At 50.3% G+C, this 25,625-nt stretch overlaps 10 protein-coding genes across 10 annotated transcripts; 5 read left to right on the top strand and 5 right to left on the bottom strand.

Annotated features, from left to right (window-relative positions):
- Positions 1 to 298: 298 nt before the first annotated feature.
- M437DRAFT_77650 (uncharacterized protein) lies at positions 299 to 1,997 on the bottom strand (the record flags this gene model as incomplete). The annotated part of the gene is made up of 4 exons (XM_041026847.1): positions 299 to 1,171; positions 1,223 to 1,501; positions 1,553 to 1,701; positions 1,964 to 1,997. 4 exons carry the CDS (start codon positions 1,995 to 1,997, stop codon positions 299 to 301), a joined length of 1,335 nt encoding a protein of 444 aa, XP_040877248.1.
- A 267-nt stretch (positions 1,998 to 2,264) lies between these two features.
- M437DRAFT_54962 (uncharacterized protein) lies at positions 2,265 to 7,750 on the top strand (the record flags this gene model as incomplete). The annotated part of the gene is made up of 5 exons (XM_041022776.1): positions 2,265 to 5,309; positions 5,358 to 5,624; positions 5,672 to 6,490; positions 6,722 to 7,406; positions 7,479 to 7,750. The coding sequence occupies 5 exons, from the start codon at positions 2,265 to 2,267 to the stop codon at positions 7,748 to 7,750; spliced, it is 5,088 nt and encodes a 1,695-aa protein (XP_040877247.1).
- A 1,206-nt stretch (positions 7,751 to 8,956) lies between these two features.
- M437DRAFT_54954 (galactose mutarotase-like protein) lies at positions 8,957 to 10,021 on the bottom strand (the record flags this gene model as incomplete). Its single annotated transcript, XM_041022774.1, has 3 exons — positions 8,957 to 9,334; positions 9,396 to 9,722; positions 9,776 to 10,021. The coding sequence occupies 3 exons, from the start codon at positions 10,019 to 10,021 to the stop codon at positions 8,957 to 8,959; spliced, it is 951 nt and encodes a 316-aa protein (XP_040877246.1).
- Positions 10,022 to 10,404: 383 nt separating this feature from the next.
- On the top strand, positions 10,405 to 11,411 carry M437DRAFT_87056 (NAD(P)-binding protein; the record flags this gene model as incomplete). The annotated part of the gene is made up of 3 exons (XM_041028580.1): positions 10,405 to 10,450; positions 10,511 to 11,293; positions 11,344 to 11,411. 3 exons carry the CDS (start codon positions 10,405 to 10,407, stop codon positions 11,409 to 11,411), a joined length of 897 nt encoding a protein of 298 aa, XP_040877245.1.
- A 314-nt stretch (positions 11,412 to 11,725) lies between these two features.
- On the bottom strand, positions 11,726 to 12,844 carry M437DRAFT_55279 (FtsJ-domain-containing protein; the record flags this gene model as incomplete). Its single annotated transcript, XM_041022835.1, has 1 exon — positions 11,726 to 12,844. One exon carries the CDS (start codon positions 12,842 to 12,844, stop codon positions 11,726 to 11,728), a length of 1,119 nt encoding a protein of 372 aa, XP_040877244.1.
- A 392-nt stretch (positions 12,845 to 13,236) lies between these two features.
- Positions 13,237 to 15,551, top strand: M437DRAFT_68490 (P-loop containing nucleoside triphosphate hydrolase protein; the record flags this gene model as incomplete). The annotated part of the gene is made up of 2 exons (XM_041025120.1): positions 13,237 to 14,595; positions 14,649 to 15,551. The coding sequence occupies 2 exons, from the start codon at positions 13,237 to 13,239 to the stop codon at positions 15,549 to 15,551; spliced, it is 2,262 nt and encodes a 753-aa protein (XP_040877243.1).
- A 373-nt stretch (positions 15,552 to 15,924) lies between these two features.
- Positions 15,925 to 17,333, bottom strand: M437DRAFT_77644 (uncharacterized protein; the record flags this gene model as incomplete). The annotated part of the gene is made up of 3 exons (XM_041026846.1): positions 15,925 to 17,115; positions 17,169 to 17,217; positions 17,278 to 17,333. The coding sequence occupies 3 exons, from the start codon at positions 17,331 to 17,333 to the stop codon at positions 15,925 to 15,927; spliced, it is 1,296 nt and encodes a 431-aa protein (XP_040877242.1).
- A 354-nt stretch (positions 17,334 to 17,687) lies between these two features.
- On the bottom strand, positions 17,688 to 18,360 carry M437DRAFT_55114 (uncharacterized protein; the record flags this gene model as incomplete). Its single annotated transcript, XM_041022809.1, has 7 exons — positions 17,688 to 17,752; positions 17,806 to 17,875; positions 17,927 to 17,953; positions 18,011 to 18,045; positions 18,129 to 18,162; positions 18,220 to 18,242; positions 18,306 to 18,360. The coding sequence occupies 7 exons, from the start codon at positions 18,358 to 18,360 to the stop codon at positions 17,688 to 17,690; spliced, it is 309 nt and encodes a 102-aa protein (XP_040877241.1).
- Positions 18,361 to 18,613: 253 nt separating this feature from the next.
- M437DRAFT_55132 (RNA-binding domain-containing protein) lies at positions 18,614 to 21,395 on the top strand (the record flags this gene model as incomplete). Its single annotated transcript, XM_041022812.1, has 4 exons — positions 18,614 to 18,844; positions 18,898 to 19,213; positions 19,412 to 19,668; positions 19,887 to 21,395. The coding sequence occupies 4 exons, from the start codon at positions 18,614 to 18,616 to the stop codon at positions 21,393 to 21,395; spliced, it is 2,313 nt and encodes a 770-aa protein (XP_040877240.1).
- A 738-nt stretch (positions 21,396 to 22,133) lies between these two features.
- Positions 22,134 to 25,080, top strand: M437DRAFT_68486 (uncharacterized protein; the record flags this gene model as incomplete). The annotated part of the gene is made up of 3 exons (XM_041025119.1): positions 22,134 to 22,650; positions 22,706 to 22,903; positions 22,958 to 25,080. 3 exons carry the CDS (start codon positions 22,134 to 22,136, stop codon positions 25,078 to 25,080), a joined length of 2,838 nt encoding a protein of 945 aa, XP_040877239.1.
- Between the last annotated feature and the right edge of the window lie 545 nt (positions 25,081 to 25,625).

Below are 25,625 nucleotides of genomic sequence, written 5' to 3'. Positions count from 1 at the left end.
GATCGAATTATGTAGGGCTCGCGACGCTTCGCTCCTTTTTAAGAATCCAATAAAAAGGAGAAAATCAGGAAGGCATGCGGAGCGTCACTTATATTATGCTTGTGAAGTGAGTTGGGTCACCAACTTGGGAAGTGATCGTGTCTGAGCAAGTTCTTATAGAACCTAACCATTCAGGGACCACGTGTAGCAATTTTTCAATTGATAGTCACAGTCAATTCTTTCAATTCTTGAATATTACCACATGCATGATCGTCGTCCCCATTGATTGCCAGGTAACGAATGTGTGGATGGCACAAAATTAGTTGTCGAAGCGACCCTCCCTCATGGCTTGATGCACTGGGTTTTCAACATCGACAACACCAGTAGCCTTCAACCTCTCAAACAACACAAACAATCTCTCAGCCTCACGCTCCTTCTCTTCGTCTGTCATCTCAGGTTCGGGATTCGTCGGTTCAGCAGCCCGACGTTGACCAGTGACAGGGTTTATGTCTGCGTCCTGAGCATCGGCCTTAATCATAGTCTCAGGCACCTCAATCTTGTGCGTAGAGAGGTAGCCAGCAGCGTAACCATATCCGATGTTGTGGATGAATGTTGTTGGGTTGCTGTCAGAGAGCTCATAGAACAGACCGGAGATGCTCTCACGCAGTTTCGTCTGAGCAGGAGAGATGGAAAGTCGAAGTAGCCTAGATGGCAACGAGTCGCCTTGACCCAGAGGCTTGGAACGTGCCTCTTCATTGGGTAATAAGAGAGACTGCATGTGTTCGCGCACATCTGGTGATGCTTTGCTCTGGATCTTGCGCAACAGCAACACTAGCGGAGTTCCGGTTCTCTCAAGTTCCGATTCCGAATATGCCTCCGTCGAGAGGTCAAGAATGTCAATCAGTTGATCGACTCGTGCCTTGTCAGGAGAGGTTTCGTTTGCTATCTGCATGTTCATCAATGCATTGATGGTAGCACTAACGGACCCTTGCAACGGCGGCGAAGGCAGCTTCTGGTGAGAGAGAATGCTGAACAAGTCTGGCACAGAGCTCGCGAACTTGATTATTAGCTCTGGTTGATTAGCTGTTACATTGTACAGCAGTTTCAGAGTTTCTGTCAAAGCCATATCGTTCATTGGGTGAGCATGTTGACTTGTTGGGTCATCAAGCCTGTCAGCATGACCAGCTAAGTTCTGCTCACGTGTCAGCGACTATCCACTTCCTAATTGATCATAAAAACATACTCTGCAGATGCTGCTCGCTAGTTCGTGCTTTTCGACGAGCTCCACGAGGTCGACCGTCGTCTTGTACGTCAGGAGGAAGATGATGCGAGAGATGAGGAATTCGTCGTTTCGATCGTCAATCCTGAGTCTTTCAGCTGCCTTGCCGCCATATCCTAAGTCTAGCAGATATTGTCTTGGGGCTTCTTGTAGAAGCATAGCGTTAGCTAAACATCTCAGAGCTTCTTGTGAAACCTCTAGCTCAGCGACGTCAAAGCCATATTCACACAGGGTTGCAATCCCCTATCATTGAATTTAGCAGAGCTTTACCGAATGGAATACGATGTTGCTTACCTTCTTAGCAAAGATAGATTCAGAATTTGATGGATCTCTCCCAAGGACTTTGAGCTGCTCTAATAGACTCTGACGTGCTTCAGGAGTCAATTTTTCGTCCTGCAGGTCGGCCTGGAGCTTGTACAGAAGCTCGTCGACCCTGGCTTTGCCTAAGCAAGATATGAATCAGCAAAAAGAACCAGACAACAAAATACAGTCTCCCCGTATGGTACAGAAAGCAATTCAAGTGACTATAACAATGCACAGTGTTATTGAAACAGGGACAGTATCCTCTGAGATGCGACATTTTATCGGCTCTCGTTGGCTACACCTCTGTTTTGAAAATAATTGTGCCTTTTCATAGTGTTTGGTTCGCTCGGTGCCATTGCAGAAGAGAGAGACCAGATTGAAAACAAAGTCTGGCACACGTACCTTGGCCACTGGCTTGTGAAGGTCGAGAAAACATGGTGAAATGTGCTGTATGTCAAGGTTCAACGACCATCAGGAGAAGGAAGGAGCAATTTCCGGATTGGGACGCGGTCACTGTGCAACTGCAAGCGTGCCAAGAAAAGATGGTAAAGTGGAACGCGAGGAAAGCACGTTCGAGGCGCGTCATCTGGACTTGCAGTTTACGGGACAACGCTCAGAGACAACACGATTATGCTGCTGATGCTGAACCAGCAGGGTCGATCCAACTTGACCTCAGACTAAACATCGTCTTCCTCGTACGGCAATGGTCTCTGCTGAGCCTTTCGAGCATCTCGCCAATCGTCCTCCTACTCCTCCCAAAGACGTCGACAACGACATAAATCAAGCAATTGGTCTTCTAGACGTCGACTTCGAACCCGAGCAAAAGCAAGTGCGACCAGCCTGTTCTCGTTCAGGCACTCCCGTCCAACCATCCCCTCCCTCTTCCCAAGGAGAAGGCTCGCGGCACAGGTCAAGCAAGCGAGTCGAATTCTCGCCATGCGTCACTGCTCATGACCCTACACCTTTTTATGCCACTTCAGCAGGCACTGCCAGTCCACTTCCTCGCCGTTTTCCCTCAAGCAAGCAACCAAGGCCTGTCCGATCTATTCTGAAGGCTAGTCTCGACCTGCAGACCCCGACACCTGACGCTGCATCGCCGGCACCCGACTACTTCTCCATCTCCGACCCAAAGACCTTTCCCGTCATGCTTGACTCGGTCCTCAAGTTCCTCGACGCCTCTTCTACGGCCCTGCGCCTGGACGGATACAGCACTCTCAATGGCGCTCTCAAGGCCTACGATGATCTGCCCGACGTCGATGCAATGCGTTCTAAAATGCCTCTTCTGGTCAAATACATGTCTCGAGATATTCTTGAATCGAGTCGCAAACCAGACCCGATGGCATCAAACCTGACCACACAAGCCTTGAAGCTCACCACTGCAATCCTTATGCTGCCTGCTCTTGCCGACTCTCTGGATGAGCAATTTGAGACTCTGCTTGTCGATCGTGCTATCGAGATTTTGGAGCAAGACCCAGTACCAAAATCTATTGCCAACCATCACATGTTTCTCCTTGCAACTCAACGCTTTTCGTCAAGAGTCATGACCCCGACCAAAGTGGAGCGAATTGTCTCTTCACTCACCACAATCCACGAGCGCGTAAGCGGCAACAGTGTCATCGCATCTCGTTTGGTCATCTTCCAGCGTCTGATGGATCAGGCCTCATCTACTATGCTTGCCAGTATGCGTGATTGGATGCCTCACATCTTCCACGGTGTTTTGAGTAGCATCAAAGACGTTCGAGTGCGCGCCATCGAAACTGGAATGCACGCTGCTATGATGTACGGCAAAAGCTACTCATCAACCAAAGTCATCATTGATCTTTTTCACACGGTCACTGCTGAGGGCAGCACTTACGGTGCTTATTTTACTGCCCGTCTTTTCGACATGTCCAAACCAAAAGATGGTGGCGAGAACACAGACCTTGAAGAGGCTGTTCCACAAATTTGGTCAATGGTGGTACTTTTCTTCAGAAGCAAGAAGGTGAAACTATCACAGTGGCGCTTGTTCTGTGAAGAGTGGTTCCTCTTGATTCAAAATTGTCTCAATAGTAAGAATATCACCGTTAAGTTTCGAGCCACGTGCGCTTGGAACCGCCTGGTCTATGTCGCCAATCCGGATCGCGAGATGCTAGAAAAGATGGAAGGATGGGATCACACGCTTCGAGTCCCATTCGTACACATTCTCCACACGAACAAGGGTCGAGACAAGAAGAGTAAGGAAGTTCGTCACATCGCACTATCTGGCTATTGCAATCTGCTACATTACGCCCTACGACCTTCTCAGCCTTGGCAAGATCTCGACTATTTTTGGGATCTCTATGTCAAGGAAGTTCTTCTCAAGTTACTCCTTGCGGGCGGAAGAGATGCCAGTCTAGCCTGTCGGGTGCTTAAGGCACTTTTCGACGGCAAGTCGACCTTCTGGGACGAGGAAGTAGCGAGCAAGGCCCCAATACTTCCTGAGGCTTTGTCTCGACTAGACTCTAAGTGGGTGCGTTCCAGAGCACAAAAGATTCTGGAATTGCTGGGCCCTTTCCTCGAACTTTCTTTGGCCCAGTCAGGAGACGGACGTGGTATCGATGGAACGCCTTGGCGTGAGTTTTTGACTGCCATCGCTAGTGCTGGAAGTCATGAGGTCCTGAGGTCACAAGAACTCAAAGAGTGCTTGGCTCAACTGATGAATTTCTTCGGTCGTCTTTGGGCAAAGGCTCCAGAGAGTGTGGATCATCTGGAAACGCCTTGGATTTCACGCTTCGCAGCCCTGGTACAATGCTCTATTGAGATCATCGGTCCTTTGCCATTCAGCGAGGAGAACCTGGCTCGAAGTGAGTCTAAGAATTTCGAAGCTGCACCAACTCCATCGAATCGTTCATCGAAACATCATGCGAGACTGCAGTCACCTGCCGGTTTCCTGTTCGATCTATTTGCCCAGCCGCCGCTCGCAATCAGTACAGATGTTGCCTATTCTGATGCTTTGAGATGCTTACTCCATCAGATCTGTCAGGGCAGAAACTCACGCAAGGAGCGACTGGAGCTTATACGCAAATGCTCACAGTCGAGTTCGGCGTTGAAATCCGTGTTGTTGTGGACTACAGCAGTACAAGAGACCACCACAGTTCTCCTTGACTCTAGCCTCAACGAACCTGTTCAGGAACCAGCTCGCCTTGGACATCAAGCTCGCCATGCTATCTCGATACTGGCGTCTGGTCTCCACCTCCAACACGAAGAGAGTGCTACTTTACCTGCTGCTTTCGAACTTGTAAGTGTGCTGGCAAGAATTCTGAAACAAGAAGCTGGCGAAGGCGGTGTGGTTCTCGGTCTCATGGAACCTTTGGCTGAGGCGTTGTTCCAGCACAGAGACGAGATGATCTCGAAATCTGTCTTTGTTCAGTTCTCTGAGAAGTTGCTTCGGGTGGGAGCATTTCCACGTAATAAACAGCAAATGGACGAAGCACGCAGATCTCTTTGGAACACGCATCCGCCGCTCTCAAAGCAATCAAGCTTTGAGCCGTTCAACCACGTGTATGAGCTTACAAATTCGGCCCTATTGATCTCATATAGCAGCATTGCAGAGACCGCGCAGTGCCTAGCACCATTCATCGAAGCGGTCCAAGACTTCCTCTCGAAATGTCCTCTTTCTCTCTTCGCGTCACCAGCACTACGCAAAGTGCAATGCGGATTGTCCTTGGTCATCAAAGATGAGAGTCGCACGATTGCAGGTAGCAAGGAGACTCAAGAAGTGTTCTTCAAAGTAAGTCATGGTATGCAACATGTTCCAATCCATTGCTAATGCTCCTAGGTACTTGCTCTTTGGCAGTCCATACTCGCTCAGCTGAAGAACCTACCATCCAACAAAACCCTATTGAAAGGGTTGAACGAATTGTTCGCAGCTGGCTTGAACAGCACGCATCGAGACATCATCAACCTCACTGTGTCTTTCTGGAACACTACCTTTGGGCAGCTTGATTCTCTCGAGTATCCCAGCCAGATTGAGCAAGCGATGAGGCGACTTCGACCGCTCGTTGAGCTTGACCTACCTACTTTCCCAGAGAACGATGAAGCATCGGTAAGCAGAGTCCAATGACAACTGCGCACTCAAACTGACAAGAGTAGGCGCCATCACCTCTCCGTGACTTGATTGAGTCTCAGCAAGACGTAAACATTCAAGAAACGCCATCGCCTGCTAAGCAGCAACCTATCAGAAGATCCAAGAGAACGAGTGTGCTCAATCGTGCTATCTCTTCTAGCCCACAAAGTGAGAAGCCCAGCACAAGAAGGCAACCTATTTTCAAAGGAGCACCGAAGTCAAAGTTGCGACACAACGATTCTCAAGTTGAATTCACGGCCGTCGAGAGCTCATCCCCAGTCGCGATGGAATCTCAACTTCTCACTGAACATCAAAGGGAGGTCAGATCTCGACAGCGATTTGAGACGGCACCGCTGTATCCTGAATTCTCATCAAGTCCAGTTCCAGGAAGGAGAGCCTCGAAGTCAGGATTGCCACTACTAGATTTCTCTAGCCAGCAACCCGGCGCGGAGAACGGTTATGCTACACCCACACTGAATGATGATCAAGGTCCGATGGATGAGTACATCACCTCCTCACCTACCCCAAAGGCAGCTGAGAAATTACAGCCCGCTGCTGACCAGAACACGGATCTTGTTGAATCGGCCCCGGAAGCTGAGGATGACAACATCCCATCTTCGCCGCCCGAGATGGCTGATGACGAGATGGAAGACGAGACTGTGTACGAGGGCACAACAGAGATTGAGAATTTACAAACTGCTGAGCAACAGGGTCCGAGTCACTTGCGGTTCGAGAATGTGCCCGAGGACTTGTCCACAGTAGTGCCTCAAAAAGAGACCAGAGCCGACGAATCTAGAGCACTGCCGAAACAAACACCTGCGGTCGAGCAAGCGGCTCATGTACATGTTCAGGCGCATCCTTCGATCAAGCGCCTCGCCCAAAACCTCGAGGGTGGTATCTCCTCAGACGTCTTTACCGACGCTCATTCGGAACTCAACAATCAAAACTCTAACATGGACGATTCAAAGACAAGCAATCAAGTCGCTGAAGGAGATTTGGAAGGCCAGAACGCCATTGGATCTGATGATTCTTCTCCCGTACCCTTCACAGATAGTCTCGCAGAACCGCCTCAAGAGGAAGCTGAGAACCCTGCAGAACCTTCTGCGCACAAGGCTGCTGTGACACCAGGTGACATTAGTAGGGTCCTGGATTCCTTCGTAGGGAGCGCGCCTGATGAAGACGATACTGCATTGGCTAGAGAAGAGACACGAACCAACTCTGTTATCGAGCCAAATCCTGCTCTCTCTGCATCCAAGCGTAAGCGAGAAGAGCCGCAGGAGGCACGAGGCTCAGTTAAGCGTCGCAAATCGTCTGCATCACCATTTAGACGCGCGATGACAAGAGCATATTCCTTCCTTACCGGTAGCCAAGTGGAAAAGAAAGACGATGACGATGATGAGGACGATGAGGAAGTGCAAGACTGTATCGTAGTTGGGAGTCAACAGGCTGTGGAAGATGAAAGCCAGTCGGAACCTGCAGAGGACTCTCCGATCCGAGAATCGGCTCCGGCAGGTATCGCTCCAGCTACAGTCAAACGTGGACGTGGAAGACCGCGGAAATCGACGACACCTGTCTCCGCTCCTGTTTCATCCGTCAGAACTCGAGCTTCGAAACGTCGTGCGTCAACACTGGAAGGGGAAGAGAACGAGGAATCTGTGGTCATCGATACGCCTGCGCCTACCAAGTCTCGGAGGACGACGCGAAGTCAAGATGCGAAGACCGGCCAGCCAGTTGAACACGTCATGCTTTTTCCTACGCACCGTCGCCGAGGTCGCGAGTTGGAGGCTGTTCTCGTCAGTCCTAGGCCACATGGCGAATCCTCACTGATGGAAGAGTCAATGATCGATGATGCGATGATTGAAGAGCAGGAAGAGGACGCAAATGGACATGACCAAGAAGCAGACTCGCAGCTGAAGCATGAGGCTGAGAAAGCAATCCATGAACAACGACCCACGCAGGCCAGGTGGGTGATCACAAGGTTGCAAGAAATCATCATCAACGCCGCAACCTTGGTCATTGGACCACATGAGGAAAGAGAAATAAACGACGCTATGTACGTGCTAGGGAGAAATTTCTACGAGGCACGGAGACGATTCGATGGTTAGTCGGATTGCCGCCAGCTGTATTTAGATATGTAAGACCTTAATCGATGAACAACGGTCAAGCCACCCCGATGCTGAACCGTGATCACCGATAGTCGTCCTTTTCTCATCGGCTCTCTTCGTAGGAAGCTATCATCTTCCAACCATTGTGCAATGTCACAGTCATCTCAATGCAAAATCTCTGTAGGCTGGGATGATCTTTGCCCTCTAAGGGCTCGCTCCTACCAGGACATGATGAACAAAAGACACAAAAGCTATCAGATCTGAGGCTCCACTGACGAGAGTCTAAGGTTAGTGAGCTCTTAAGAGATATACGTGATTCTTATCTCACAAAGTACATTGTGTATCTTCATAGTATGCATACGCCGCTCCACCGCATAGCGAGGATCACAGTTTCCTAGATATATGTAATATAGCCCCTGTCTCCGCTGATGTACGAGGTTCGTGAAGTGACCTTGCATCGTTCCGCTTTTCTATTAGAGCGAAGAGCAATTTCTGTGCTGAAGACAGACACAAATGATCTTAGACGTGAGATGATGAGTAGAAATAGCCTATAACAAGAGGACTTACGGTGTTTAGTGCACGACGTAGACATAGTCCTTCTCCCTACTTGCTCACAATCACCATGACCTGACAGCCAACACACACATACCCATCCAGGTCTGTAAACAACACCAAGACGAGCACTTCGTCATCTTGTGTGCTTGTCGCGGTGCAGCTGTAGAAATGCACAGTTGCTTCCTAGGAGAGGTGTTCCCCTAAAGATACTCGAAGGCAACAAGCTCCCCGTGGGCATCACTTCCCCTGACCCTGAAAATTGTATCGTGAATCTCTTCAAGTATACTAGATCCGTGTGTTGCGCACAGTAGATACCACCTATTTTTATGTCAGTCACGGGCCCCCTCTACTACCAGTGACGTGGTTGTTGACGCACCGGAGCAAGCGAAGTGACTGAAGGTGACAATTTATAGTGGTTCCATGGCATGTGATCACGAGACTATGTTGATTGTAGCTTGCACGAGGTAGGCAGGAGCTGCACGTGTCTCTTGGGCGCTTGGTTGGAATGTAGCAACTCTGATTGATGACTGTCAACCGTGTTTGATTAAGTCTATACTGAGTCAACATATACTATGCGTTCGCTGTTTTGAATCATGCCATCCATGTCTTTTCATCACTCTCATACCATGTTGTTCCATCTGCGATAGCTGCTTACAGGTGGCTCTTAAGCGCCTGACCGGCTTCAAAGCCGTCCTGAGCTTCAAGGGTGATCCAGCCATTGACTGCACCAGCCTCAACACAGACCATGTTCTTGTAGCCATCCTTGGGCTCGAAGTCGGCAATGGCTTCGGCACCCTCCTTCCAGGGGTTCCAGATGACGGTGTCTTGCATGTTGTCTCTGATGACATCCAGGCGAGGCTTGTCGTCAACAAGGATTGAGGTTGTGTCTTGGCTGAAGGACTTGTAGACGCGGTCGACGGTGCCTTCGAAACGGAGCTCGTTGCCCTTGGAGTCGTGCTCGGTTGCGTTGAGGATCTTGTCGATGTATCTGACGCCCGCCAGGCCGGTGACCTTGACCTTGGAGATGTCCTGCACAAAAACGTTAGCACGGTGTTAAGGGAAGCGAACAAGTATGGTGTAGATTGCGTACAGGAATGGCAAAGTAGGTGTGGAAGAGGGTCTGGAAGTCGAAAGGCTTGTCGCCCTGGTTGCGGACGTTCAGCATGGTCTGCAGGCCGTCCTTGGACAGAGTGACGCTGTATTGCAGGCTGAAGTCGTAGGGCCAGGCCTTTCTCATTTCATCGCTGAGGTTGTTGGGCGTCAAGCCAAAGTCGAGGCGAATTGAGTCGTCGCTGCCCTTGCCCTGGTTGCCGGATTCTGACGAGGTGGTGCCAAGGTATTCCCAAGGAGAGATGCGTGCGAAGCCGTGTTGAGGAAGGGCCGAAGTAGCGTGGTTCTTGGGGGCAGGACCGAAGTTCTAGAGCAAAGTCAGTTATTTGCTCGAGAGAGGCGGTGTTCGAATAGACATACAGGGAATACAACAGGAACACCACCTCTGATGGCCTTCTTGCCTTCCATATTGGCGGCGGAGCTTAACCAGAGGTTCTCCTTTCCATTGCTTTTCCACGAGATGACTGTAGCGCCGTACAGCATGACCTCAACTGAATCGCCGCTGGGCAAGCTAGCCGTCACCTTCTTGCCATCTGAGTGGACGGTAGGTTGGGGGCCAGTAGTACTGGGTGAGAGGGCTGAGGGTTTGTGTGCTCTGTCGACCATGGTTGCTGTGTGTCGGTAGTGTTGACGTTACAGAAAGAAAGACGTCTAAAGGGAAACTCTTGCTAGAGCTCCTGTTTGTCCCTTGGTGGGGTTGCTTGGGGAATGCGTCATGCTCCTTGCATTACTGTGCATTTGCGTGCTCCATATACTACGCATAAGATATGCACAACCATAAAAGTGCACAAAACGAGGGAGTGCGGCCATGGTTCCGCTCTCAAATGCCACCTCTAGACAACCCCGCAGACCCCACATCGCTTCTGGGGCCCCATTTTAAAGGTCATGATTGCCGAGTATGCTCAGCAGTGGTTTATTAAATTAGATCTCTCTTTCGTAGTCAATGAAGATGCAAGAATAGTCTCCTTCTTTTAGACAGCAGACCAATCATGGCTCCCATAGCACCAGTAGCACTTATCACAGGCGGCTCTTCAGGTATAATCTCATATTCTTCTCCCATGCTTGAATGCATGATCTGACAATTGTACACCAAAGGCATTGGTCTTGCATTGACCAAACACCTCCTCAATAAATCCTGGCATGTCTTCATTGCCGACATCAATCCACCTCCTTCATCCGAACTCTCCAATTTCTCTGCCTCATCCTACCAGTTCCACGCTACAGATGTCTCGTCCTGGGATGCGCAAGCCTCAGCTTTCGCAACCTGTTGGTCTACCTTTGGTCGTCTCGATTTTTGTGCTCTGAACGCTGGCATCGACGACCGCGATGATATCTTCTACTCCACCAGCAACGATCTCAACACCCCACCCACCAAACCGAACATGAAGACCTTTGAAGTAAACTTGTATGGTCCTTATTATGGCATCAAGTTGGCTGCTCACTACATGGCTTTGAACAAACCATTGAATGGTCAAAGCAGCGGCAAAGGTGGAAGAATCGTTGTCACTGCTTCGGATGCGGGACTTTGGGCTTTGCCGGCTGTGCCTCAGTATACAGCTACCAAACACGCTATTGTAGGAATGGTACGGGCAATGGCCCCCTCGGCTGCTGAATCTGGTATTTCGATTAATGCTGTTGCGCCGGCACTTACACCATCAAATCTTGCACCTCCGGGTTTGCTTGAGAATTATCCCAAGGAGGCATTGACCAAGATGGAGACATTGATGAAGGCTTTCGATGCATTGGGTAGATTTGATCAGGTCGGGACAGAAAGCTGGGGTGGTCAAGGGCCTAACGGACAGGTCGTTGAGGGAAGGGGTGACGATATCCATTACAAGAACGAGATTGAGAAGACGGGTGGGAGAGAGGTGCCCAAGGGTGAGTCCCTGCGAATTGATTTGCTTCCGATAGATGCTAACACGAAGCAGAGATACAACAGATTTGGGCAGATACGTACAAGGAGCGCAACAAGAGATTTGCGATGCAGCGTCAGTAGCTGGGAAGACTATGTATATATGAGACCAGGAGAGACAAGCAATTGTACATTGATTCGATAGTTGCTCAACATGTCTCGTGCGGCGAGTCAACCTCTTTTCGCAAGCAGGAGTTCCTGCATCTTAATGCTCGGCACGTGCTCAAGATGTATTGGGAAGGCGCAAGACGCCAAGCGGCGGAAGTCCAGATCTTGAATATCCGGGAGCGGGAGCGATGGAGGGATTCTGGAGCATCGCAGAGCGGTTACTGCTCGTGTTATACCACTTTTCGCTCTCACTAGGGCAGGATTGCAGTTAAGGACGTTCTAAAACTCCTTCAACCCAGCTTCGTTTTACCATAAGCCCCGCCAGCTGTCTTGCGCATCTCTAAAGCCTTTCTGTATGGTGGTGCAGTTGGCGGTTGCACAGGGTCCAGCACAACGTGATCCTTCGGCAGATGATATGAAGCGTCTGCATCGTAAGCTGACAGATCTCCACAGGCCAAGAATGGTGCGATCCATCTGATATCCTTGCTCTCTTCTTCGTCTTCAGAACCCAGCTCTAGCTCCGTGATGCCATCTGATCTGAGCGTGCGTGATGGCTGAGTCTTCTCGGCTTTCATATGCTCCGGTACTTGCAGTTGCATACCTGCACCGAGAGGGTTCTCCAGACTGGCCTTGAAGCCGTTCGGAGGGCGGAATCCTGTGCACACAACGAATGCCTCCACACTACTCGCACGACTACTCCTGGGCTTGGCTACACGCACTCGCTCAAAGACAATCTTGAGTTGCGCGTAAAGAAGATCCACATCCTTGCCGCGGAAGATCTTGGCCACAAATTTACCGCCAGGTTTTAGGACGCAAAGAGCAAGATTTAGTGCTGCCCAGATCAGTTGTGATTGCACGTATGTGTCGAGATCGTGAAGACCAGTCACGTCGGGTGCGCCATCCGAGATGACCAGGTCCACGGGGTGAGACGATTGAACAGAGCTTGGGTCGAAAGTCTCCGGGTCCAGGGCCTTGAGTAACAGAGGGATGGTCGATGGATGTGTAATGTCTGCGCGCATAGTGATAATGCCTTCCAGGGGTGACATTGGTTGTAAATCAATTGCCACAATCTTGACGTTTTCTCTCGGCTGAAGTTTTTGCTTTGCCTCCAGTTCATGACTTTGTCCAGAAATCGATGTGGTAGTTTGGCCATGTTGTTCAAGCTTTTCTCTAGCTTGTTTGTCCTCCCAGCCAGCGCGTCCAATCTTTTCGCCCTTGATCAAAACGCGAGACAAGACTTGACTCCAACTTCCAGGTGCGGCGCAAAGGTCGACTACACGAGTGACTCCTTCGAAAAGATTGAATTCCTCGTCCAGTTGTAGAAGTTTGAATGCACTGCGGGCTCGCCAACCTTGCTCTTTGGCAAGACGGTAGTAGGCGTCGCGTTTGTCTTTTGACGATTTTCCCATTGTCAATCAAGTCAAATCGAACGGGACTGAAATTTGATTCGATGTTTATTCTGGTGGTTGATGCATCTTCTGCAGGCAGTTCATCAATCTCAGAAAGAGTCTGCCGAGGCTCTCCCGCAAATCTGGACCCTTGAACTTTTCCACCTCTTGGCGTCTATTGACATTTTCCATCTTTCCTTCCATCAACATTATCAAACACGAAACTAATCATGGCGGCAACCGAAAACAAGCGGGCTTTGCCTCCAAAGGTCGCAGCAATGAAGGCCAGAAAGCGCCAAAAGCTGGAGGAACCAAAGGCTGGAAACAAGGCAACCACAAACAAATCTTCCAAGGCGGCGCCACCAAAATCGCAAAAAGTGCGTTTGGACGACCTGGCTTGGAACAATGTCGAAATGCCGGATCGATTGGATGATTTTGAAGGTTTCTATGGTCTTGAGGAGATTGATGATGTGGATGTTGTCAAGGACGACAATGGCATTATTTCTTATCGGGCTATCAGCGACAAGGCTACCAAGAAGAGACCTGCTCCCGAAGAGTCAGAGGATGACGGTGAGGAGTTCACTGGCTTTGACGACGATGATCAGGAGGAAGATGATAAGGCAGAAGGTGGTGCTATGATCGTCGAAACCGTCACGCCTAGATCTGCTCCCGAACTTGAGGAAGGAGAAACCTGGGAGAACAGAAAGAACAAACAAAAAGAGTTGCAGAAGCAGCAACTGAAGGAGAAGAAGCAAAAAGAGAAGAAAGAGAAGAAGGAAAAGAAGCCAAAGGCAGAGAAAAAGCAGAAGGAGACTGCTGCCCAGGCCGAAATTGAATCCTCAACATTTGCCAACCTCATGGACGAGGAAGAGGACGAGGGGGTTGACATTAGCGCATGGCGCCCTCTGAACCTCTCGGACGACACGCTCGGGGCACTTTCGAAGATGAAGTTCCATCAACCATCAGCGATTCAGAAAGCAGCCATTCCTGAGGTTCTGGCAGGACACGATGTCATCGGAAAGGCCAGCACCGGATCTGGAAAGACACTGGCTTTCGGTATTCCCATTCTGGAGCGCTATCTCGAGATGCAGAAGATTGCTGGAAACAACAAAAAGAAGGTCAACAGCGAGGAAGAGGCTGCTCGCAAGCCTGCCCTGGCTCTGATCCTCTCTCCTACTCGTGAACTCGCTCACCAAATCTCCGCTCATCTCACAAAGCTATGCTCTGGTCTTGATAAAGCACCCTGGATTGCAACACTCACTGGTGGTCTTTCCATGGCAAAGCAGCAGAGACAACTCAAGAACGCAGACATCATCATCGGTACCCCTGGACGTCTGTGGGAAATCATCAGCGGCGGTCATGGTGTGCTCAAATGGCTGAAGCAGATTCAGTTTCTGGTCATCGATGAAGCCGACAGACTGCTCAGTCAGGGTCATTTCAAGGAGCTCGAAGAGATTATCAATGTCCTTGAACGCAAAGATGACTTCCAGGCCGAGGAGCATGAGGATGAGGATGAGGCGCCTGAAGAAGTTGAGGCTGTCGAGAGACAAACACTTGTTTTCTCGGCCACCTTTCACAAGGGCTTACAGCACAAGCTCGCAGGCAAGGCCAAGCCCGGTGCTGGTCTGATGGACAAGAAGGAGAGTATGGAGTATCTGCTCAAAAAGCTCAACTTCCGCGAAGAGAAACCCAAGTTTGTCGATGTCAACCCAATCACTCAGATGGCTTCTGGCTTGAAGGAAGGCATGGTTGAGTGCGGTGGTACTGAGAAGGTTTGTGCTAACAATTGCCCTTACATACGCCATTTGACTAAACTCTTTTCCAGGATCTTTACCTATATGCACTTCTTCTGTTAAACCCCAACGCCAGAACGATAGTCTTCTGCAACTCTATCTCTGCCGTGCGTCGCCTGACACCATTCTTGCAAAACTTGCAGCTCCCTGTCCATGCATTGCACTCTTCAATGGCACAGAAGGCACGTCTTCGTGCCATCGAACGTTTTACCTCCAACAACCAGAACAAGACCAACCACAAAGGGTCCATCCTTCTCGCTACTGACGTTGCCGCCCGTGGTCTTGATATTCCCAACGTCAACTTGGTCATCCACTACCATCTCCCTCGTGCCGCGGACAACTACGTCCACAGATCCGGTCGCACAGCCCGTGCCGGCGAAACTGGTTCCAGCATCCTAATCTGCGGACCCGAAGAAGTAGCCGGCGTACGCAGACTAATCGCAAAAGTACACGCCAGTTCCGCAGCCGCAGGCGCCGAACCCGCCAACGACGCAGCAAAAAACGGCTACTTCATCCGCAGTCTCGACATTGATCGTCGCGTGGTCAGCAGACTCAAACCCCGAGCAAACCTGTCCAAGAAACTCGCCGACACGACCATAGCCAAAGAGAAGAAACACAGCGAAGACGACTTTTTGCGCCAAGCAGCTGAAGACTTGGGTGTCGACTACGACTCTGAAGAATTTGAAAACGCACCCGGTAAGAGAGGACGAGGTGCTGGCAGAATCAAGAAAGAGAGGGAAGCCAGAGGACTTACCAAGGCTGAGACTGGGGCGCTGAGAGCTCAGCTCAAGGAAATGTTGAGCTCGAGGGTCAATGTTGGTGTTAGTGAGAGGTATTTGACTTCAAGTGGGTTGGACATTGATTCTCTGTTGCAGCAGCAGGAGGCTGGTGTGCATGGAGAGTTTTTGGGTACTGTTGCAGACCTTATGGATTAGATATCACCCAAGACAGCCAGTTGCGAGTGCGACCCTGGCACTATTTACATAATATATCTTTCCTACGGCCTTGCCTAGTTTTGGTTCTACGTTTCCTTCGCTCGCTTGATTGTAGTTGGTTTCAGGTAATGGCAGATTCTGCTTGCATTGTGTACAGGAAGAGTCAAGGGAATGAAACGATCAAGCCAGTGATTCACTCATTCTGCTGGATGGTTACCGCTGTCATGTTTCCCGAGGGTTGCACGCGAAGCTCCTGCGTTCTCGAAACGCATCGTGTCTTCTTATAGCTACGTGGGAGATGTCATCTTTGGCACAGGAAGTGGTTAGAAATGCAGTGACAGGCGAGAATGAAGGCATGTTATATTCAGAGCGACTATGCGTCTGTCATCTCTTCGTCAACTTGCTCAACTTTTTGGTCCAGTTTCTCTTCTTCAGGTTCTGCCTTCTTGTCCTCTTCGGCTTGAGCCAGGCCTGCTTTGGCAACATCGCCTTCGGTATCCTTATCATCGTGTGAGACTTCTGGCGACTTAGCTCTGCCAACTGCAGCCTCCATGTTCAAGGGTCTCGTGACGCCAATGGATGCTTCCGGTTGAGGGCCCATGTCTTCGGCTCCAATCTCTTCGGGGCCGCGCGCGTGGGCATGTTCCTCTGGCTTCTCTCCTGCTTCTTCTTCTGCGATCAATGTGCTTTCTCCTCTACCAACAGCGTTGGCCGAACCACTAGCCATCAAAGTGCGACGCGGGACTTCCTGGCCCACGGGCACAATACCGGCTTCCTGCTCTTGACGTAGCAATTCGCCTTGTGTGACACCACCCTCTGCTCGCAAGTGTTGTTCGTGACTCATTGTGTCCTCCTCCTGGGGTAGAGCAGATCCACCATTTGAGACAGAGACAGTTTCAATGACGCCAACGCCATTGGGACCTTCTATGGTCTGTGAACTTTCGCTGCGGAAATCATGATGGCCGTTCTCGCGCTTCAACCAGGGGATAGGAGTGAGTAACGCGCCGCCCAGACTTTCGTCACTTCCAAGGCCTTCGCGTTCGGAGTGGGTCTCGGAGGGCTCGCCGTTGGCCAGGAAATTGCTCGCAGAGTCGATGTTGGCATGAGCTAGCGGGAACTCATTTACAGTGCTGGTAACAGAAACGACGCGATCGAGGGCTTGTAGGAAGGGCGGCAAGTAGCGGTAGTATCTCTTTGGATGTAGGACTAGCTCGGCAAGGCGTTGGATCGTATATGGCGGATTGTTGGGAAAGTTGTTCTCGAGGGTAGACCTCGAATAGTTGTAGAGAGCGTATAATTCTGGAGGTAGGGGCGAGGGAGGAGATTGCTGGCGGACTTGGGGGATTGCGGCGAAGGAGGGGACGGGTGGTCGTGGAACTGCATTCTCCTTGTCGGTGGTGGATGCTGGTTCAGAGGGCTCTGCCGCTGGTAGGGTAGGTTCGGGCGACTTTTGTGGGCGGACTGAGTCGTCGTTGGAAGGGAGAATGACGGGTGCAGCAGGTATCAGAACTGGAGGGTTGGGTGGTGATGGAGCCTTTGGTGTAGTGAATTCGTCATGAACGATCTTGTTCCAAGTCAGCAATGGGGCTGTATAGGAAGTCGGCGGAACGCGCATACGTTGTGTAGTTTTTGCAGGATATTCTCCAATACTCGTGGCCATTCGGATCTGTCGTCATGCGTCAGGAAACGGAACGCGTGTGATGGTGGAACAAGATACGCGACTCACATGTCGATGGAGCCATCACGAGCCGCTTGCTCCAGGATCTCGTCACTCGTCAACATGGCGGTCTTGTGCTGTGTATGGATATGCTAATGCTATAGGCGCATTGCGAGCTGGCGAGACAAACGTCGATCGCGAAATGGTCGCATGTTCCAAACTTGGCTGACATGGGCACGGTGCCAAGACTTACATGTCCTCTTGCATGTGATTATCACAACGGCTGAGCTATGGTCTTTGTGTCAATTCGCTGACATTGCGTTGCTGAGTTACATATGCTCGTTTAATGCTGAAAACGTCATGAGGCCATGTCTAATTGTCTCTCAATCAAGACTACCCTTTTCTTGCTACTCCACTGCTCCTCAACTCCATGGGGTATTCCGACATTGTTCCTACTCTAAGGTATTTCGTCTACACTCTTATTGAGTCTTGAACAGCAGGATGGCGCAGTGTCCCAGGTAGAAGTAGATGAAGTGCTTGGTCTCTGTAGCAAGTCATTAGCCATGAATGTCTCCAGCAGGCTTCAGGGCACTTTACCGTGTGTAACGAAGCTGCCAAAGTTTCTGCCGACAATGCAGTGCCAGGTAACACCCTTGCGCTCGTCGAACTGTCTACCTGTTAGTCTCTTTCCCGTCATATCGATATCGTTTTGCCGGACCGTCTTCTTGATGTGGTGTGCAATGTCCTGTACCGTGAAATCAGCGTTTGTACACAACCTGTATCAAATTCGTATCAGACCCACCTTCTCAATGTTGAACTTCTCCATAGCTTCTTGTGCTGTAAACATTGCATTGGTTAGCATTCTCTCTTCTGGCTATCACTTTCGGTATATATGACTTTCCACCAAGTGCTCAACTTACCGACTTCGATAGCTTCCTGCTGCATGTCCTCGGTCTATGCAACAATATGAGCCACGGATACGCATCGAATGAACATGCATGAACATCATACCATGTCTGCAGACTTGACCTGGGCTGTGAGCATGGCATTAGCTCAACTACCCCTGATAGTGAATCATGACCAGCATCTTGACTTACCCTCGAGCCTCTCGGTCTGCTCGAGCTGGTTTGTTGTGGTCTTCTCGTCGGACATTGTGATGAATGGTCTTTGCAGTTCTATAATCTATAGATTTCTTTAGAAAGTGATTGGGACAGACTGGATGATGTTGAGAGGAGTCGCGTCGTAACGATGGCACGTGTGGAGCCGAGCGAGTCGCCCGCCGCAAAGTCGCCGCGCGCAAATCTCGACAATCTTGGACCTGCCATAAATTTTTTACATCATCCCTTCCTCTCTACCAATCTCTTTTCTCCTTCCCTATCTTCAACACAGAGATATAAGTTCCGCCATGGAGACAGAGTCATCGCGTATATTCGTTCGGGGACTGCCCCCGACCATGAGCGAGGCCGACTTCAAGAAGCACTTTGGCAAATATGAAGTCACGGATGCCAGACTCTTTCCTCAGCGCCGAATTGGTTATGTCGGATACAAGTCGCCTGAAGATGCGAAAAAGGCTGTCAAGTACTTCAACCGTACTTTCATTCGCATGTCCAAGATCGGCGTTGAGCTGGCTAGACCCGTACGTTGTCGGCTTCTCTTCTTCCTCCAACCCTCTACTAACTCTTCCACCAGATCGGTGAGGCTCCGACAAGGAAGCAAGGTCAATCTTCACAACACCCCTTGGCAATGGCAAAGTTGCCTGCGCACAATGCAAACGCCGAGCCTGTAGTAGCAAACCTCAAGCGGAAACGTGCCACTCCCGAACCCGAGGCAAAAGAGAAGGACCCCAAGCTGAGCGAATTCTTGAACGCTATGCAGGCTCCTTCAAAGCTTCGTGGCACTCGAGGTGAGGAGGTCGACATCGCTGCCCAAGAGCTAGACACCAAGGTTGTTGTGCCCGAGGCCGACAGTGATTCCGAGTATGAGAACGTGCCCAAGAAGCAGAAGAGTGCAGCACCAGCTGTGAAACCTCCTCCGCTACCTCCCACTACAGACGCCATGGAAGTTGAACAACCTGCTCCAATGCAAGAGGAACAAATGGACGAGAGTACCGAGCCGGCCAAAGAACAAGAAACAGCTATGAATGATGACGACTGGATGCGCTCACGGACAAGCAGACTACTCGGTCTGGCAGATGACGACGAAGAGGAGGAAGGCACTACTACAACACGACCCTCGCATACCGTCGCCGCATCGCCGACCCCTGAACCTGTCCCTCAACCAGAACCTGCAGCAGCGAACGACGAAGAATTTGAGGGCTTTGAAGATGAGCCAGCACCACCAACAGATGAGGTCGAAGAGAAGGTCAGATCAAGTCAACGCTTGTACCTACGAAATCTTTCCTACGCTACCCAGGAGGACGACTTACGGAGTGCTTTCGCTGAATTTGGAAATCTTGAAGAGGTAAGCACTAAACCTTTTTTTTCTCGTTACGTTTCGAGTGTGCTGGTTCAGGGATGAACACCTGATAGGGACAGCTGATGCACTATGTGCAGATGCTGAGAACTCAGGAAGAGTATTTTAGTAGATGCCTCTCTAGTCTGAAAACACACCAGCATGCACAACCTTCATTACCTGCATTCATTATTTCATAGCAGCTGGCTAATGCATCATCGCTTTAGGTTCACGTACCGATAGATCCCAAGACTGGCACTCCCAAGGGCTTCGCTTATCTTCATTTTACAAATGCTGATAGTGCTTTGAAGGCATTGCGTGATATGGATGGCAAAGTCTTTCAAGGTCGCCTGCTACACATCCTTCCCGCCGCTGCCAAACGAGAGGATAAGCTCGACGACTTCGCCTTGTCGAAGCTTCCTCTCAAGAAGCAGCAAGCCATCAAGCGCAAGCGTGAAGCTGCATCCGCTACATTCAACTGGAACTCGCTTTACATGAACGCTGATGCTGTCATGTCTTCAGTCGCTGACCGTCTTGGAGTTTCCAAGGCTGAGCTGCTGGATCCTACCTCTTCGGATGCGGCTGTCAAGCAGGCACATGCCGAGACACACGTTATTCAGGAGACGAAGTCATACTTCAAGCAGAACGGTGTTGATATGGATGCTTTCAAGAGGCGGGAGCGTGGCGACACAGCCATTCTGGTGAAGAACTTCCCCTACGAGACCAAGGCCAGTGAGCTGAAGGAGCTATTCGAGCAACATGGCAAAGTCAAGAGATTCTTGATGCCACCGTCAGGCACCATTGCCATTGTCGAGTTCCATCATGCCCCTGAGGCTCGTGCTGCATTTGCTTCTCTGGCTTATCGCAAAATTCACACATCGGTTCTCTTCCTTGAGAAGGCGCCCAAAGATCTGTTCCAGGCAACAGCTCCGCTTACTGATAGTACCGATAGAGAGACAACACAAGCTGGTCTGGATGCCAAGGCTTCCGCTAGCGAACTGCTGCAAGAGACTGGTACGGAGGTTGCTGCTGGCACTACCAGTACTCTCTTCGTGAGAAACCTCAACTTCTCCACTACAACAGATCGTCTGACCGATGTCTTCCGTCCACTCTCTGGCTTCCTGACCGCAAGAGTCAAGACGAAGACAGACCCCAAGAAGCCTGGTCAGGTTCTCAGTATGGGTTTCGGCTTTTTGGAGTTCGCCAGCAAGCAACAGGCTGCAGCTGCCATTACAGCAATGGATGGCTACAGTCTCGATGGTCACAAGCTGCAGCTGCGTGCGTCGCACAAGGCTACTGATGCTGCCGAAGAGCGTCGCAAAGAAGACAAGGCCAAGAAGCTTGCTGCTCGGGGAACCAAGATTATCATCAAAAACTTGCCATTCGAAGCGACCAAGAAGGACGTGCGCGCTCTCTTTGCTGCCTATGGACAACTCCGCTCGGTCCGTGTTCCGAAGAAATTCGATAAAGGTGCTCGCGGTTTTGCTTTTGCCGACTTCACCACACCAAAAGAAGCAGAGAATGCAATGGATGCTTTGCGCGACACTCACTTGCTTGGTCGTAGACTTGTTCTCGACTTTGCTGCAGAAGACGCAGAAGACGCCGAGGCCGAAATCGAAGCCATGGCAAAGAAGGCAGGCTCGCAACTCAACAAAGTCGCTCTACAAAAACTCACCAGCGGCGGCCGCAAAAAGTTCCGTGTGGGCGACGATCAAGATGGTTTGGACGAGGCGTGAGTGCAGCATTAAATTTTGAGATCTTTGGAGGGTGCGGCAAGATCCCTTGCTTGTACGCTCTCACCTTTCAATCTTACACTTACCCTCTCCCTTGGCTTTGCTCACTTGGCAGGTTCTTCTAGTAATCCACCGGTGGCGTATCGGACATCTTATCTCCTCTGATCAAGGTTGGTACTTGTCCTCTCGTCAGGTCCTTGCACGTGCACCAGTCGATCGAGACTGTTTTAGTCAGGGCTTCTGCGTGATCGCATTCCTGGGTCGTGTGAGTGGTGAAATTAGCCCACCACCTTCATGTTCCCTTTCCGGAACAGTTAATGCCACTGAGGGCGATCATTCATGTTCCCCCACACGTCATGTTGGGACCCTTGCTGTCGATGAAATGATGAATTCCATCAGAAGGTGGTATCTGTGGCACTGCGCGACCACCGACCATCTCTTACGGCAAGTACAGCCTGTTACTGTAGGCTTCCTTCGAAGGCCATGACCCTTGCCGAGATTGGCATGGGTCGTGGCCTCTGTAGATGTCCCTTGGATGAGCACCTGTTCTATAAACATGTAATCGGTCCAATGGCAATGAATCTATTCATCACCTAGTATTCACTCAAGTCATTCCTTTAGACCATCCAACTTCTTACGATCCTTTCTTTCTCTCATTGTAAACCATATTTACCGTCAGCATTCTTAAGAACACAATCCATTCTTTGCTCTCCATTCTTCTGCTACGAAGCTTATCCTCACATGGAATCTTTTCGGCCGACTCCAGTCGTGCCATCCAACGCTCCATTGTGGTCTGATATCGATCAGGATTCACGCATCCTCAAAGAGCAGTGTGGCAACAGACAACTCGGATACCTCCAAACACAGAATAATCTGGAATATTACTCAAACCTCAACGATGACTCTACATGTGGATCTGCTGGTGGACGCCCAGCGGCCTATCAACCACTGCAATATGGTAGGCCACGACCAGGCAAGCTACAACACTCTTGGATGGCAGGGCTAGCACAGAAATACGAGCCAGGATCTCAACACTTGCTCAACAATGTCAATCGTGGCAGATTTCGTGGCTTGGGAAACATGCCTACCGATGATCAGGAGAAGGATCAAGAGGCAGAGAGAAAGGCCAGGCTGCTTGCATCAAGATTCTTACGGTGTGATGGCTACATCAAGTACCGAAATCGCCAGCCTAAGGAAAAGAAGGGCAACAAGGAAGATGCCAAATGGCCCGATCATATCGAGGATGCTTTCATCGTAGGTTGGTATATTCTAAGATCGTAATGTCATATACTTGCTAACACTGATGTCATAAGCTCTATGCCGCCACCCTCCCTGTGGTCGTAAGAAGTCGAAAGCCCCAGGCGAACAGCACAACGACGATGCGAAGGCGATGGGAAGGAACGAGTTGATCGCGGACTACATTTTCCGTAACACTGGAGATGTTCGCACTAGGAAGCAGGTGTCGAGCCACATTCAGGTGCTCAAGCCGTTCGTGCAAAACGAGGCAATCAGTAAGTCCCCTGTCTAGACATAATGGTGTGGACCACAATGCTTACATTGGATAGTCATGCGTTTCCTCGCTACGCCTGGCGAGAAAGAGTCCGCGGCTACGAAAGCTGCTCGGAAGAGAGCATCGGTGTACAATCCTGATTCCCAATCACGTATGAGCTCTTTGAATCAACAACGCAATTACTCACTACAGACTGGATTTGACTTGCAGCCTGAAGAGTTTTGCATGTTTATGCGTTCTTGTAAAGGTTCAGAAACACTGCACACATACAGTGCCACCGAAAGCTTCGGCCCTAGCAGCTGCTTCGTACAGACTCAAGCAGAACTCTACGACTGCTTCCCTGGTCTCGCCAACGTCCCACTCGAGCGTTTCTCTATGGGCAAGTTTCTCGCTTTGCATGTGCCTATTGTGCTGCACTCGAAGAACCTAGTTGGCGACATAGAACTGGCTATCCGTTGGGTTTTCAAAGCTCCTGCTCGTAACCCACCTGTCTCTGTCAGCAGTCGTACAAGATTGTACCTCAATGGTCGACCCATGTACTGTGACAGATTGGGCAATCGTCAGTTCTACGACAACCAAAACTTCGAGGTGACCGAAGAAATGCATCAGGACTGGCTCAACTTTACCAAGGAATACGACGCAGCTGAAGTCTCTGAAAACAACGATGCACTCGACATGAACTCGAATGGCCATTGCAGCTCGAGTGGTGGCATGATCCAGTATTACGTTCCTTTCTCCAGCACATTCTGGGCTCGCTATCTTTATCACGTCGTCTTGCTCCAACGACAGGCTACTGATCTCGAAAATCGTCCTTTGCAGCCAGATGAGACTGCTGAAGATCGCCACGACCAGCTCTCCAAGAAGTGTCTCGAGGTCTGTTCGGCTCTCAGCGAACTTACAGCTGTCCAAGAAATCATCGCAAGAACAGAGTTGGGCGAGCCTCGAGTGGTCTTGACTGTCCACTTCTCGTTCTCGCATGCAGCGAGCAAGGAGGCTGCAGTGACGACGTGGCAGTATCTAGACATGGCAAGTGCGTTTGACGATGCAATGCCCATGTCTGCAGGAGGCGTGAGTCAAGTCTCACAATCTGCTAGTGACAGTCAGGAAAGTGCTCTCAGTGTTCAAGATGCCTACACCGGAGGCAGTCACGACTATGCGGGTTTCGATCTTTCTGCTGTTAACAATGAACATCACTACCCTGATCCGACCCTCAAGAATACAAACGAGTTGGCCTCGCCCATTGACTTACACGACACACAAGCAACTGCAGGTTACAGCACTTCATGGCTCTTGCCCACTTCAACTTCTGACCTCGATCACCTTGCTGCCACTGTACTTGATCCGCTCCTGCCGCATAGCAGTCAGTCAAATCTCCAACAGCATAACTTGCACGATGTCAACTCCTTCGATTTCAGTAATGGCAATATCTCCATCTCTCTCGACAGCTCGGCCTTGTCGCCTCATCAACCTCTTCCTCAATCGTCTGCTGCCTTCTCATCTGCCATTGACGCCTTGGACCTCGACCTCACAGCCACAGACCCATTGCTGCTACAGCCATCGCGCACTACAACACCATGGCTAATGAGTTCAAATGCTACACCCACCGACTACGGCGCTCTGTTCAGCCAACCACACTCTCCCGCCAGCGCCGCTTTCCCTGACTATTCGAACAGCAACGGAGCAGAGTTGGCCGATCACCTCGCTGCCGCCGCCGGAGGACTTACCGACACTTTCGATGTCAACTCCTTTTCACTGTCCGCTAATCAAGCCTTCGCTGGTGCTGGCAATGGAACTTCAGATCTCGATCCTACGTCTCGCCAACAGAGTTTCTCAGCCGTTCCTGAAGACACAGAGGCTGGTGGTGTTGCCCTCCACGACGACCACCACTTTTCACCAACCACACATCAAGGGTTTGGATATATGAAGGCGGACTTCCCTCAGCAGGAAAGCTTCGGACTCTCTCAACAGCAACAGGAGGAGTTTGAGCAAGGTCGTCAGGATTCTTTTGCCACAAGTCATACTGAGTCTTTTGTTGGTGGCACTGACACTCATAATTTCGCACACTCTTTTGATGTGAGTGCTGATACTGGCTTTGATATCAGTGACTTGAGGAGTGGAGCTCAGAGTCGGCCTCATAGCCAGAACCACAGAGAGACTTGGGCAGGCGCTGGATTCTAGGCGACAGATTCGCACTCTTCATCCGGTCACCGCTCACGCATTTCAAGAAGTCACCACCGATATCGATTCCTTACAACACTGCTCGATGGATGTTTGCATTTTCCCTTTTGTCCTTCTTTTTCTTGTCTTTTCTCTTCTCTACTATCATTCATTCTAATTCCTAATGACTCTTCACGGCGCAACTTCGACGGACAACGGCAATCAAAAGGCAAAAGGAAAATCTCGAGAATTAAAACTGTTTGAACGACGGGGTGAAGGGAGCTGCGAACGAGCAGCCATGAGACAATCATTTTAGTAACGATTAAACGACGAAGAAGAATTCAAGATTTCATCTGTTTCCAGTGTTTTCTGACCACTGCGTGCACTGGCCTCATCATCAATGTGATCAACAACGTGTCCTATATACTATTACACAAGCGGGCATGCGCTCTGTTCTGTAGCTCCCATAGTCAGTTCAATCGATCCGTTTTCTCGTGGTCCGAGTGTGTAATTTTGAAAGCATTGGTGTGATATCTATGTTTCGTCAATCATACGTAGTGTTCTCA

The sequence above is a fragment of the Aureobasidium melanogenum genome (assembly GCF_000721775.1).
Source record: "Aureobasidium melanogenum CBS 110374 unplaced genomic scaffold scaffold_21, whole genome shotgun sequence".
Lineage (NCBI taxonomy): Eukaryota > Fungi > Ascomycota > Dothideomycetes > Dothideales > Saccotheciaceae > Aureobasidium > Aureobasidium melanogenum.
The sequence above is the reverse complement of the archived record's forward strand: the minus strand, read 5'-3'. Positions and strand labels throughout refer to the sequence as shown.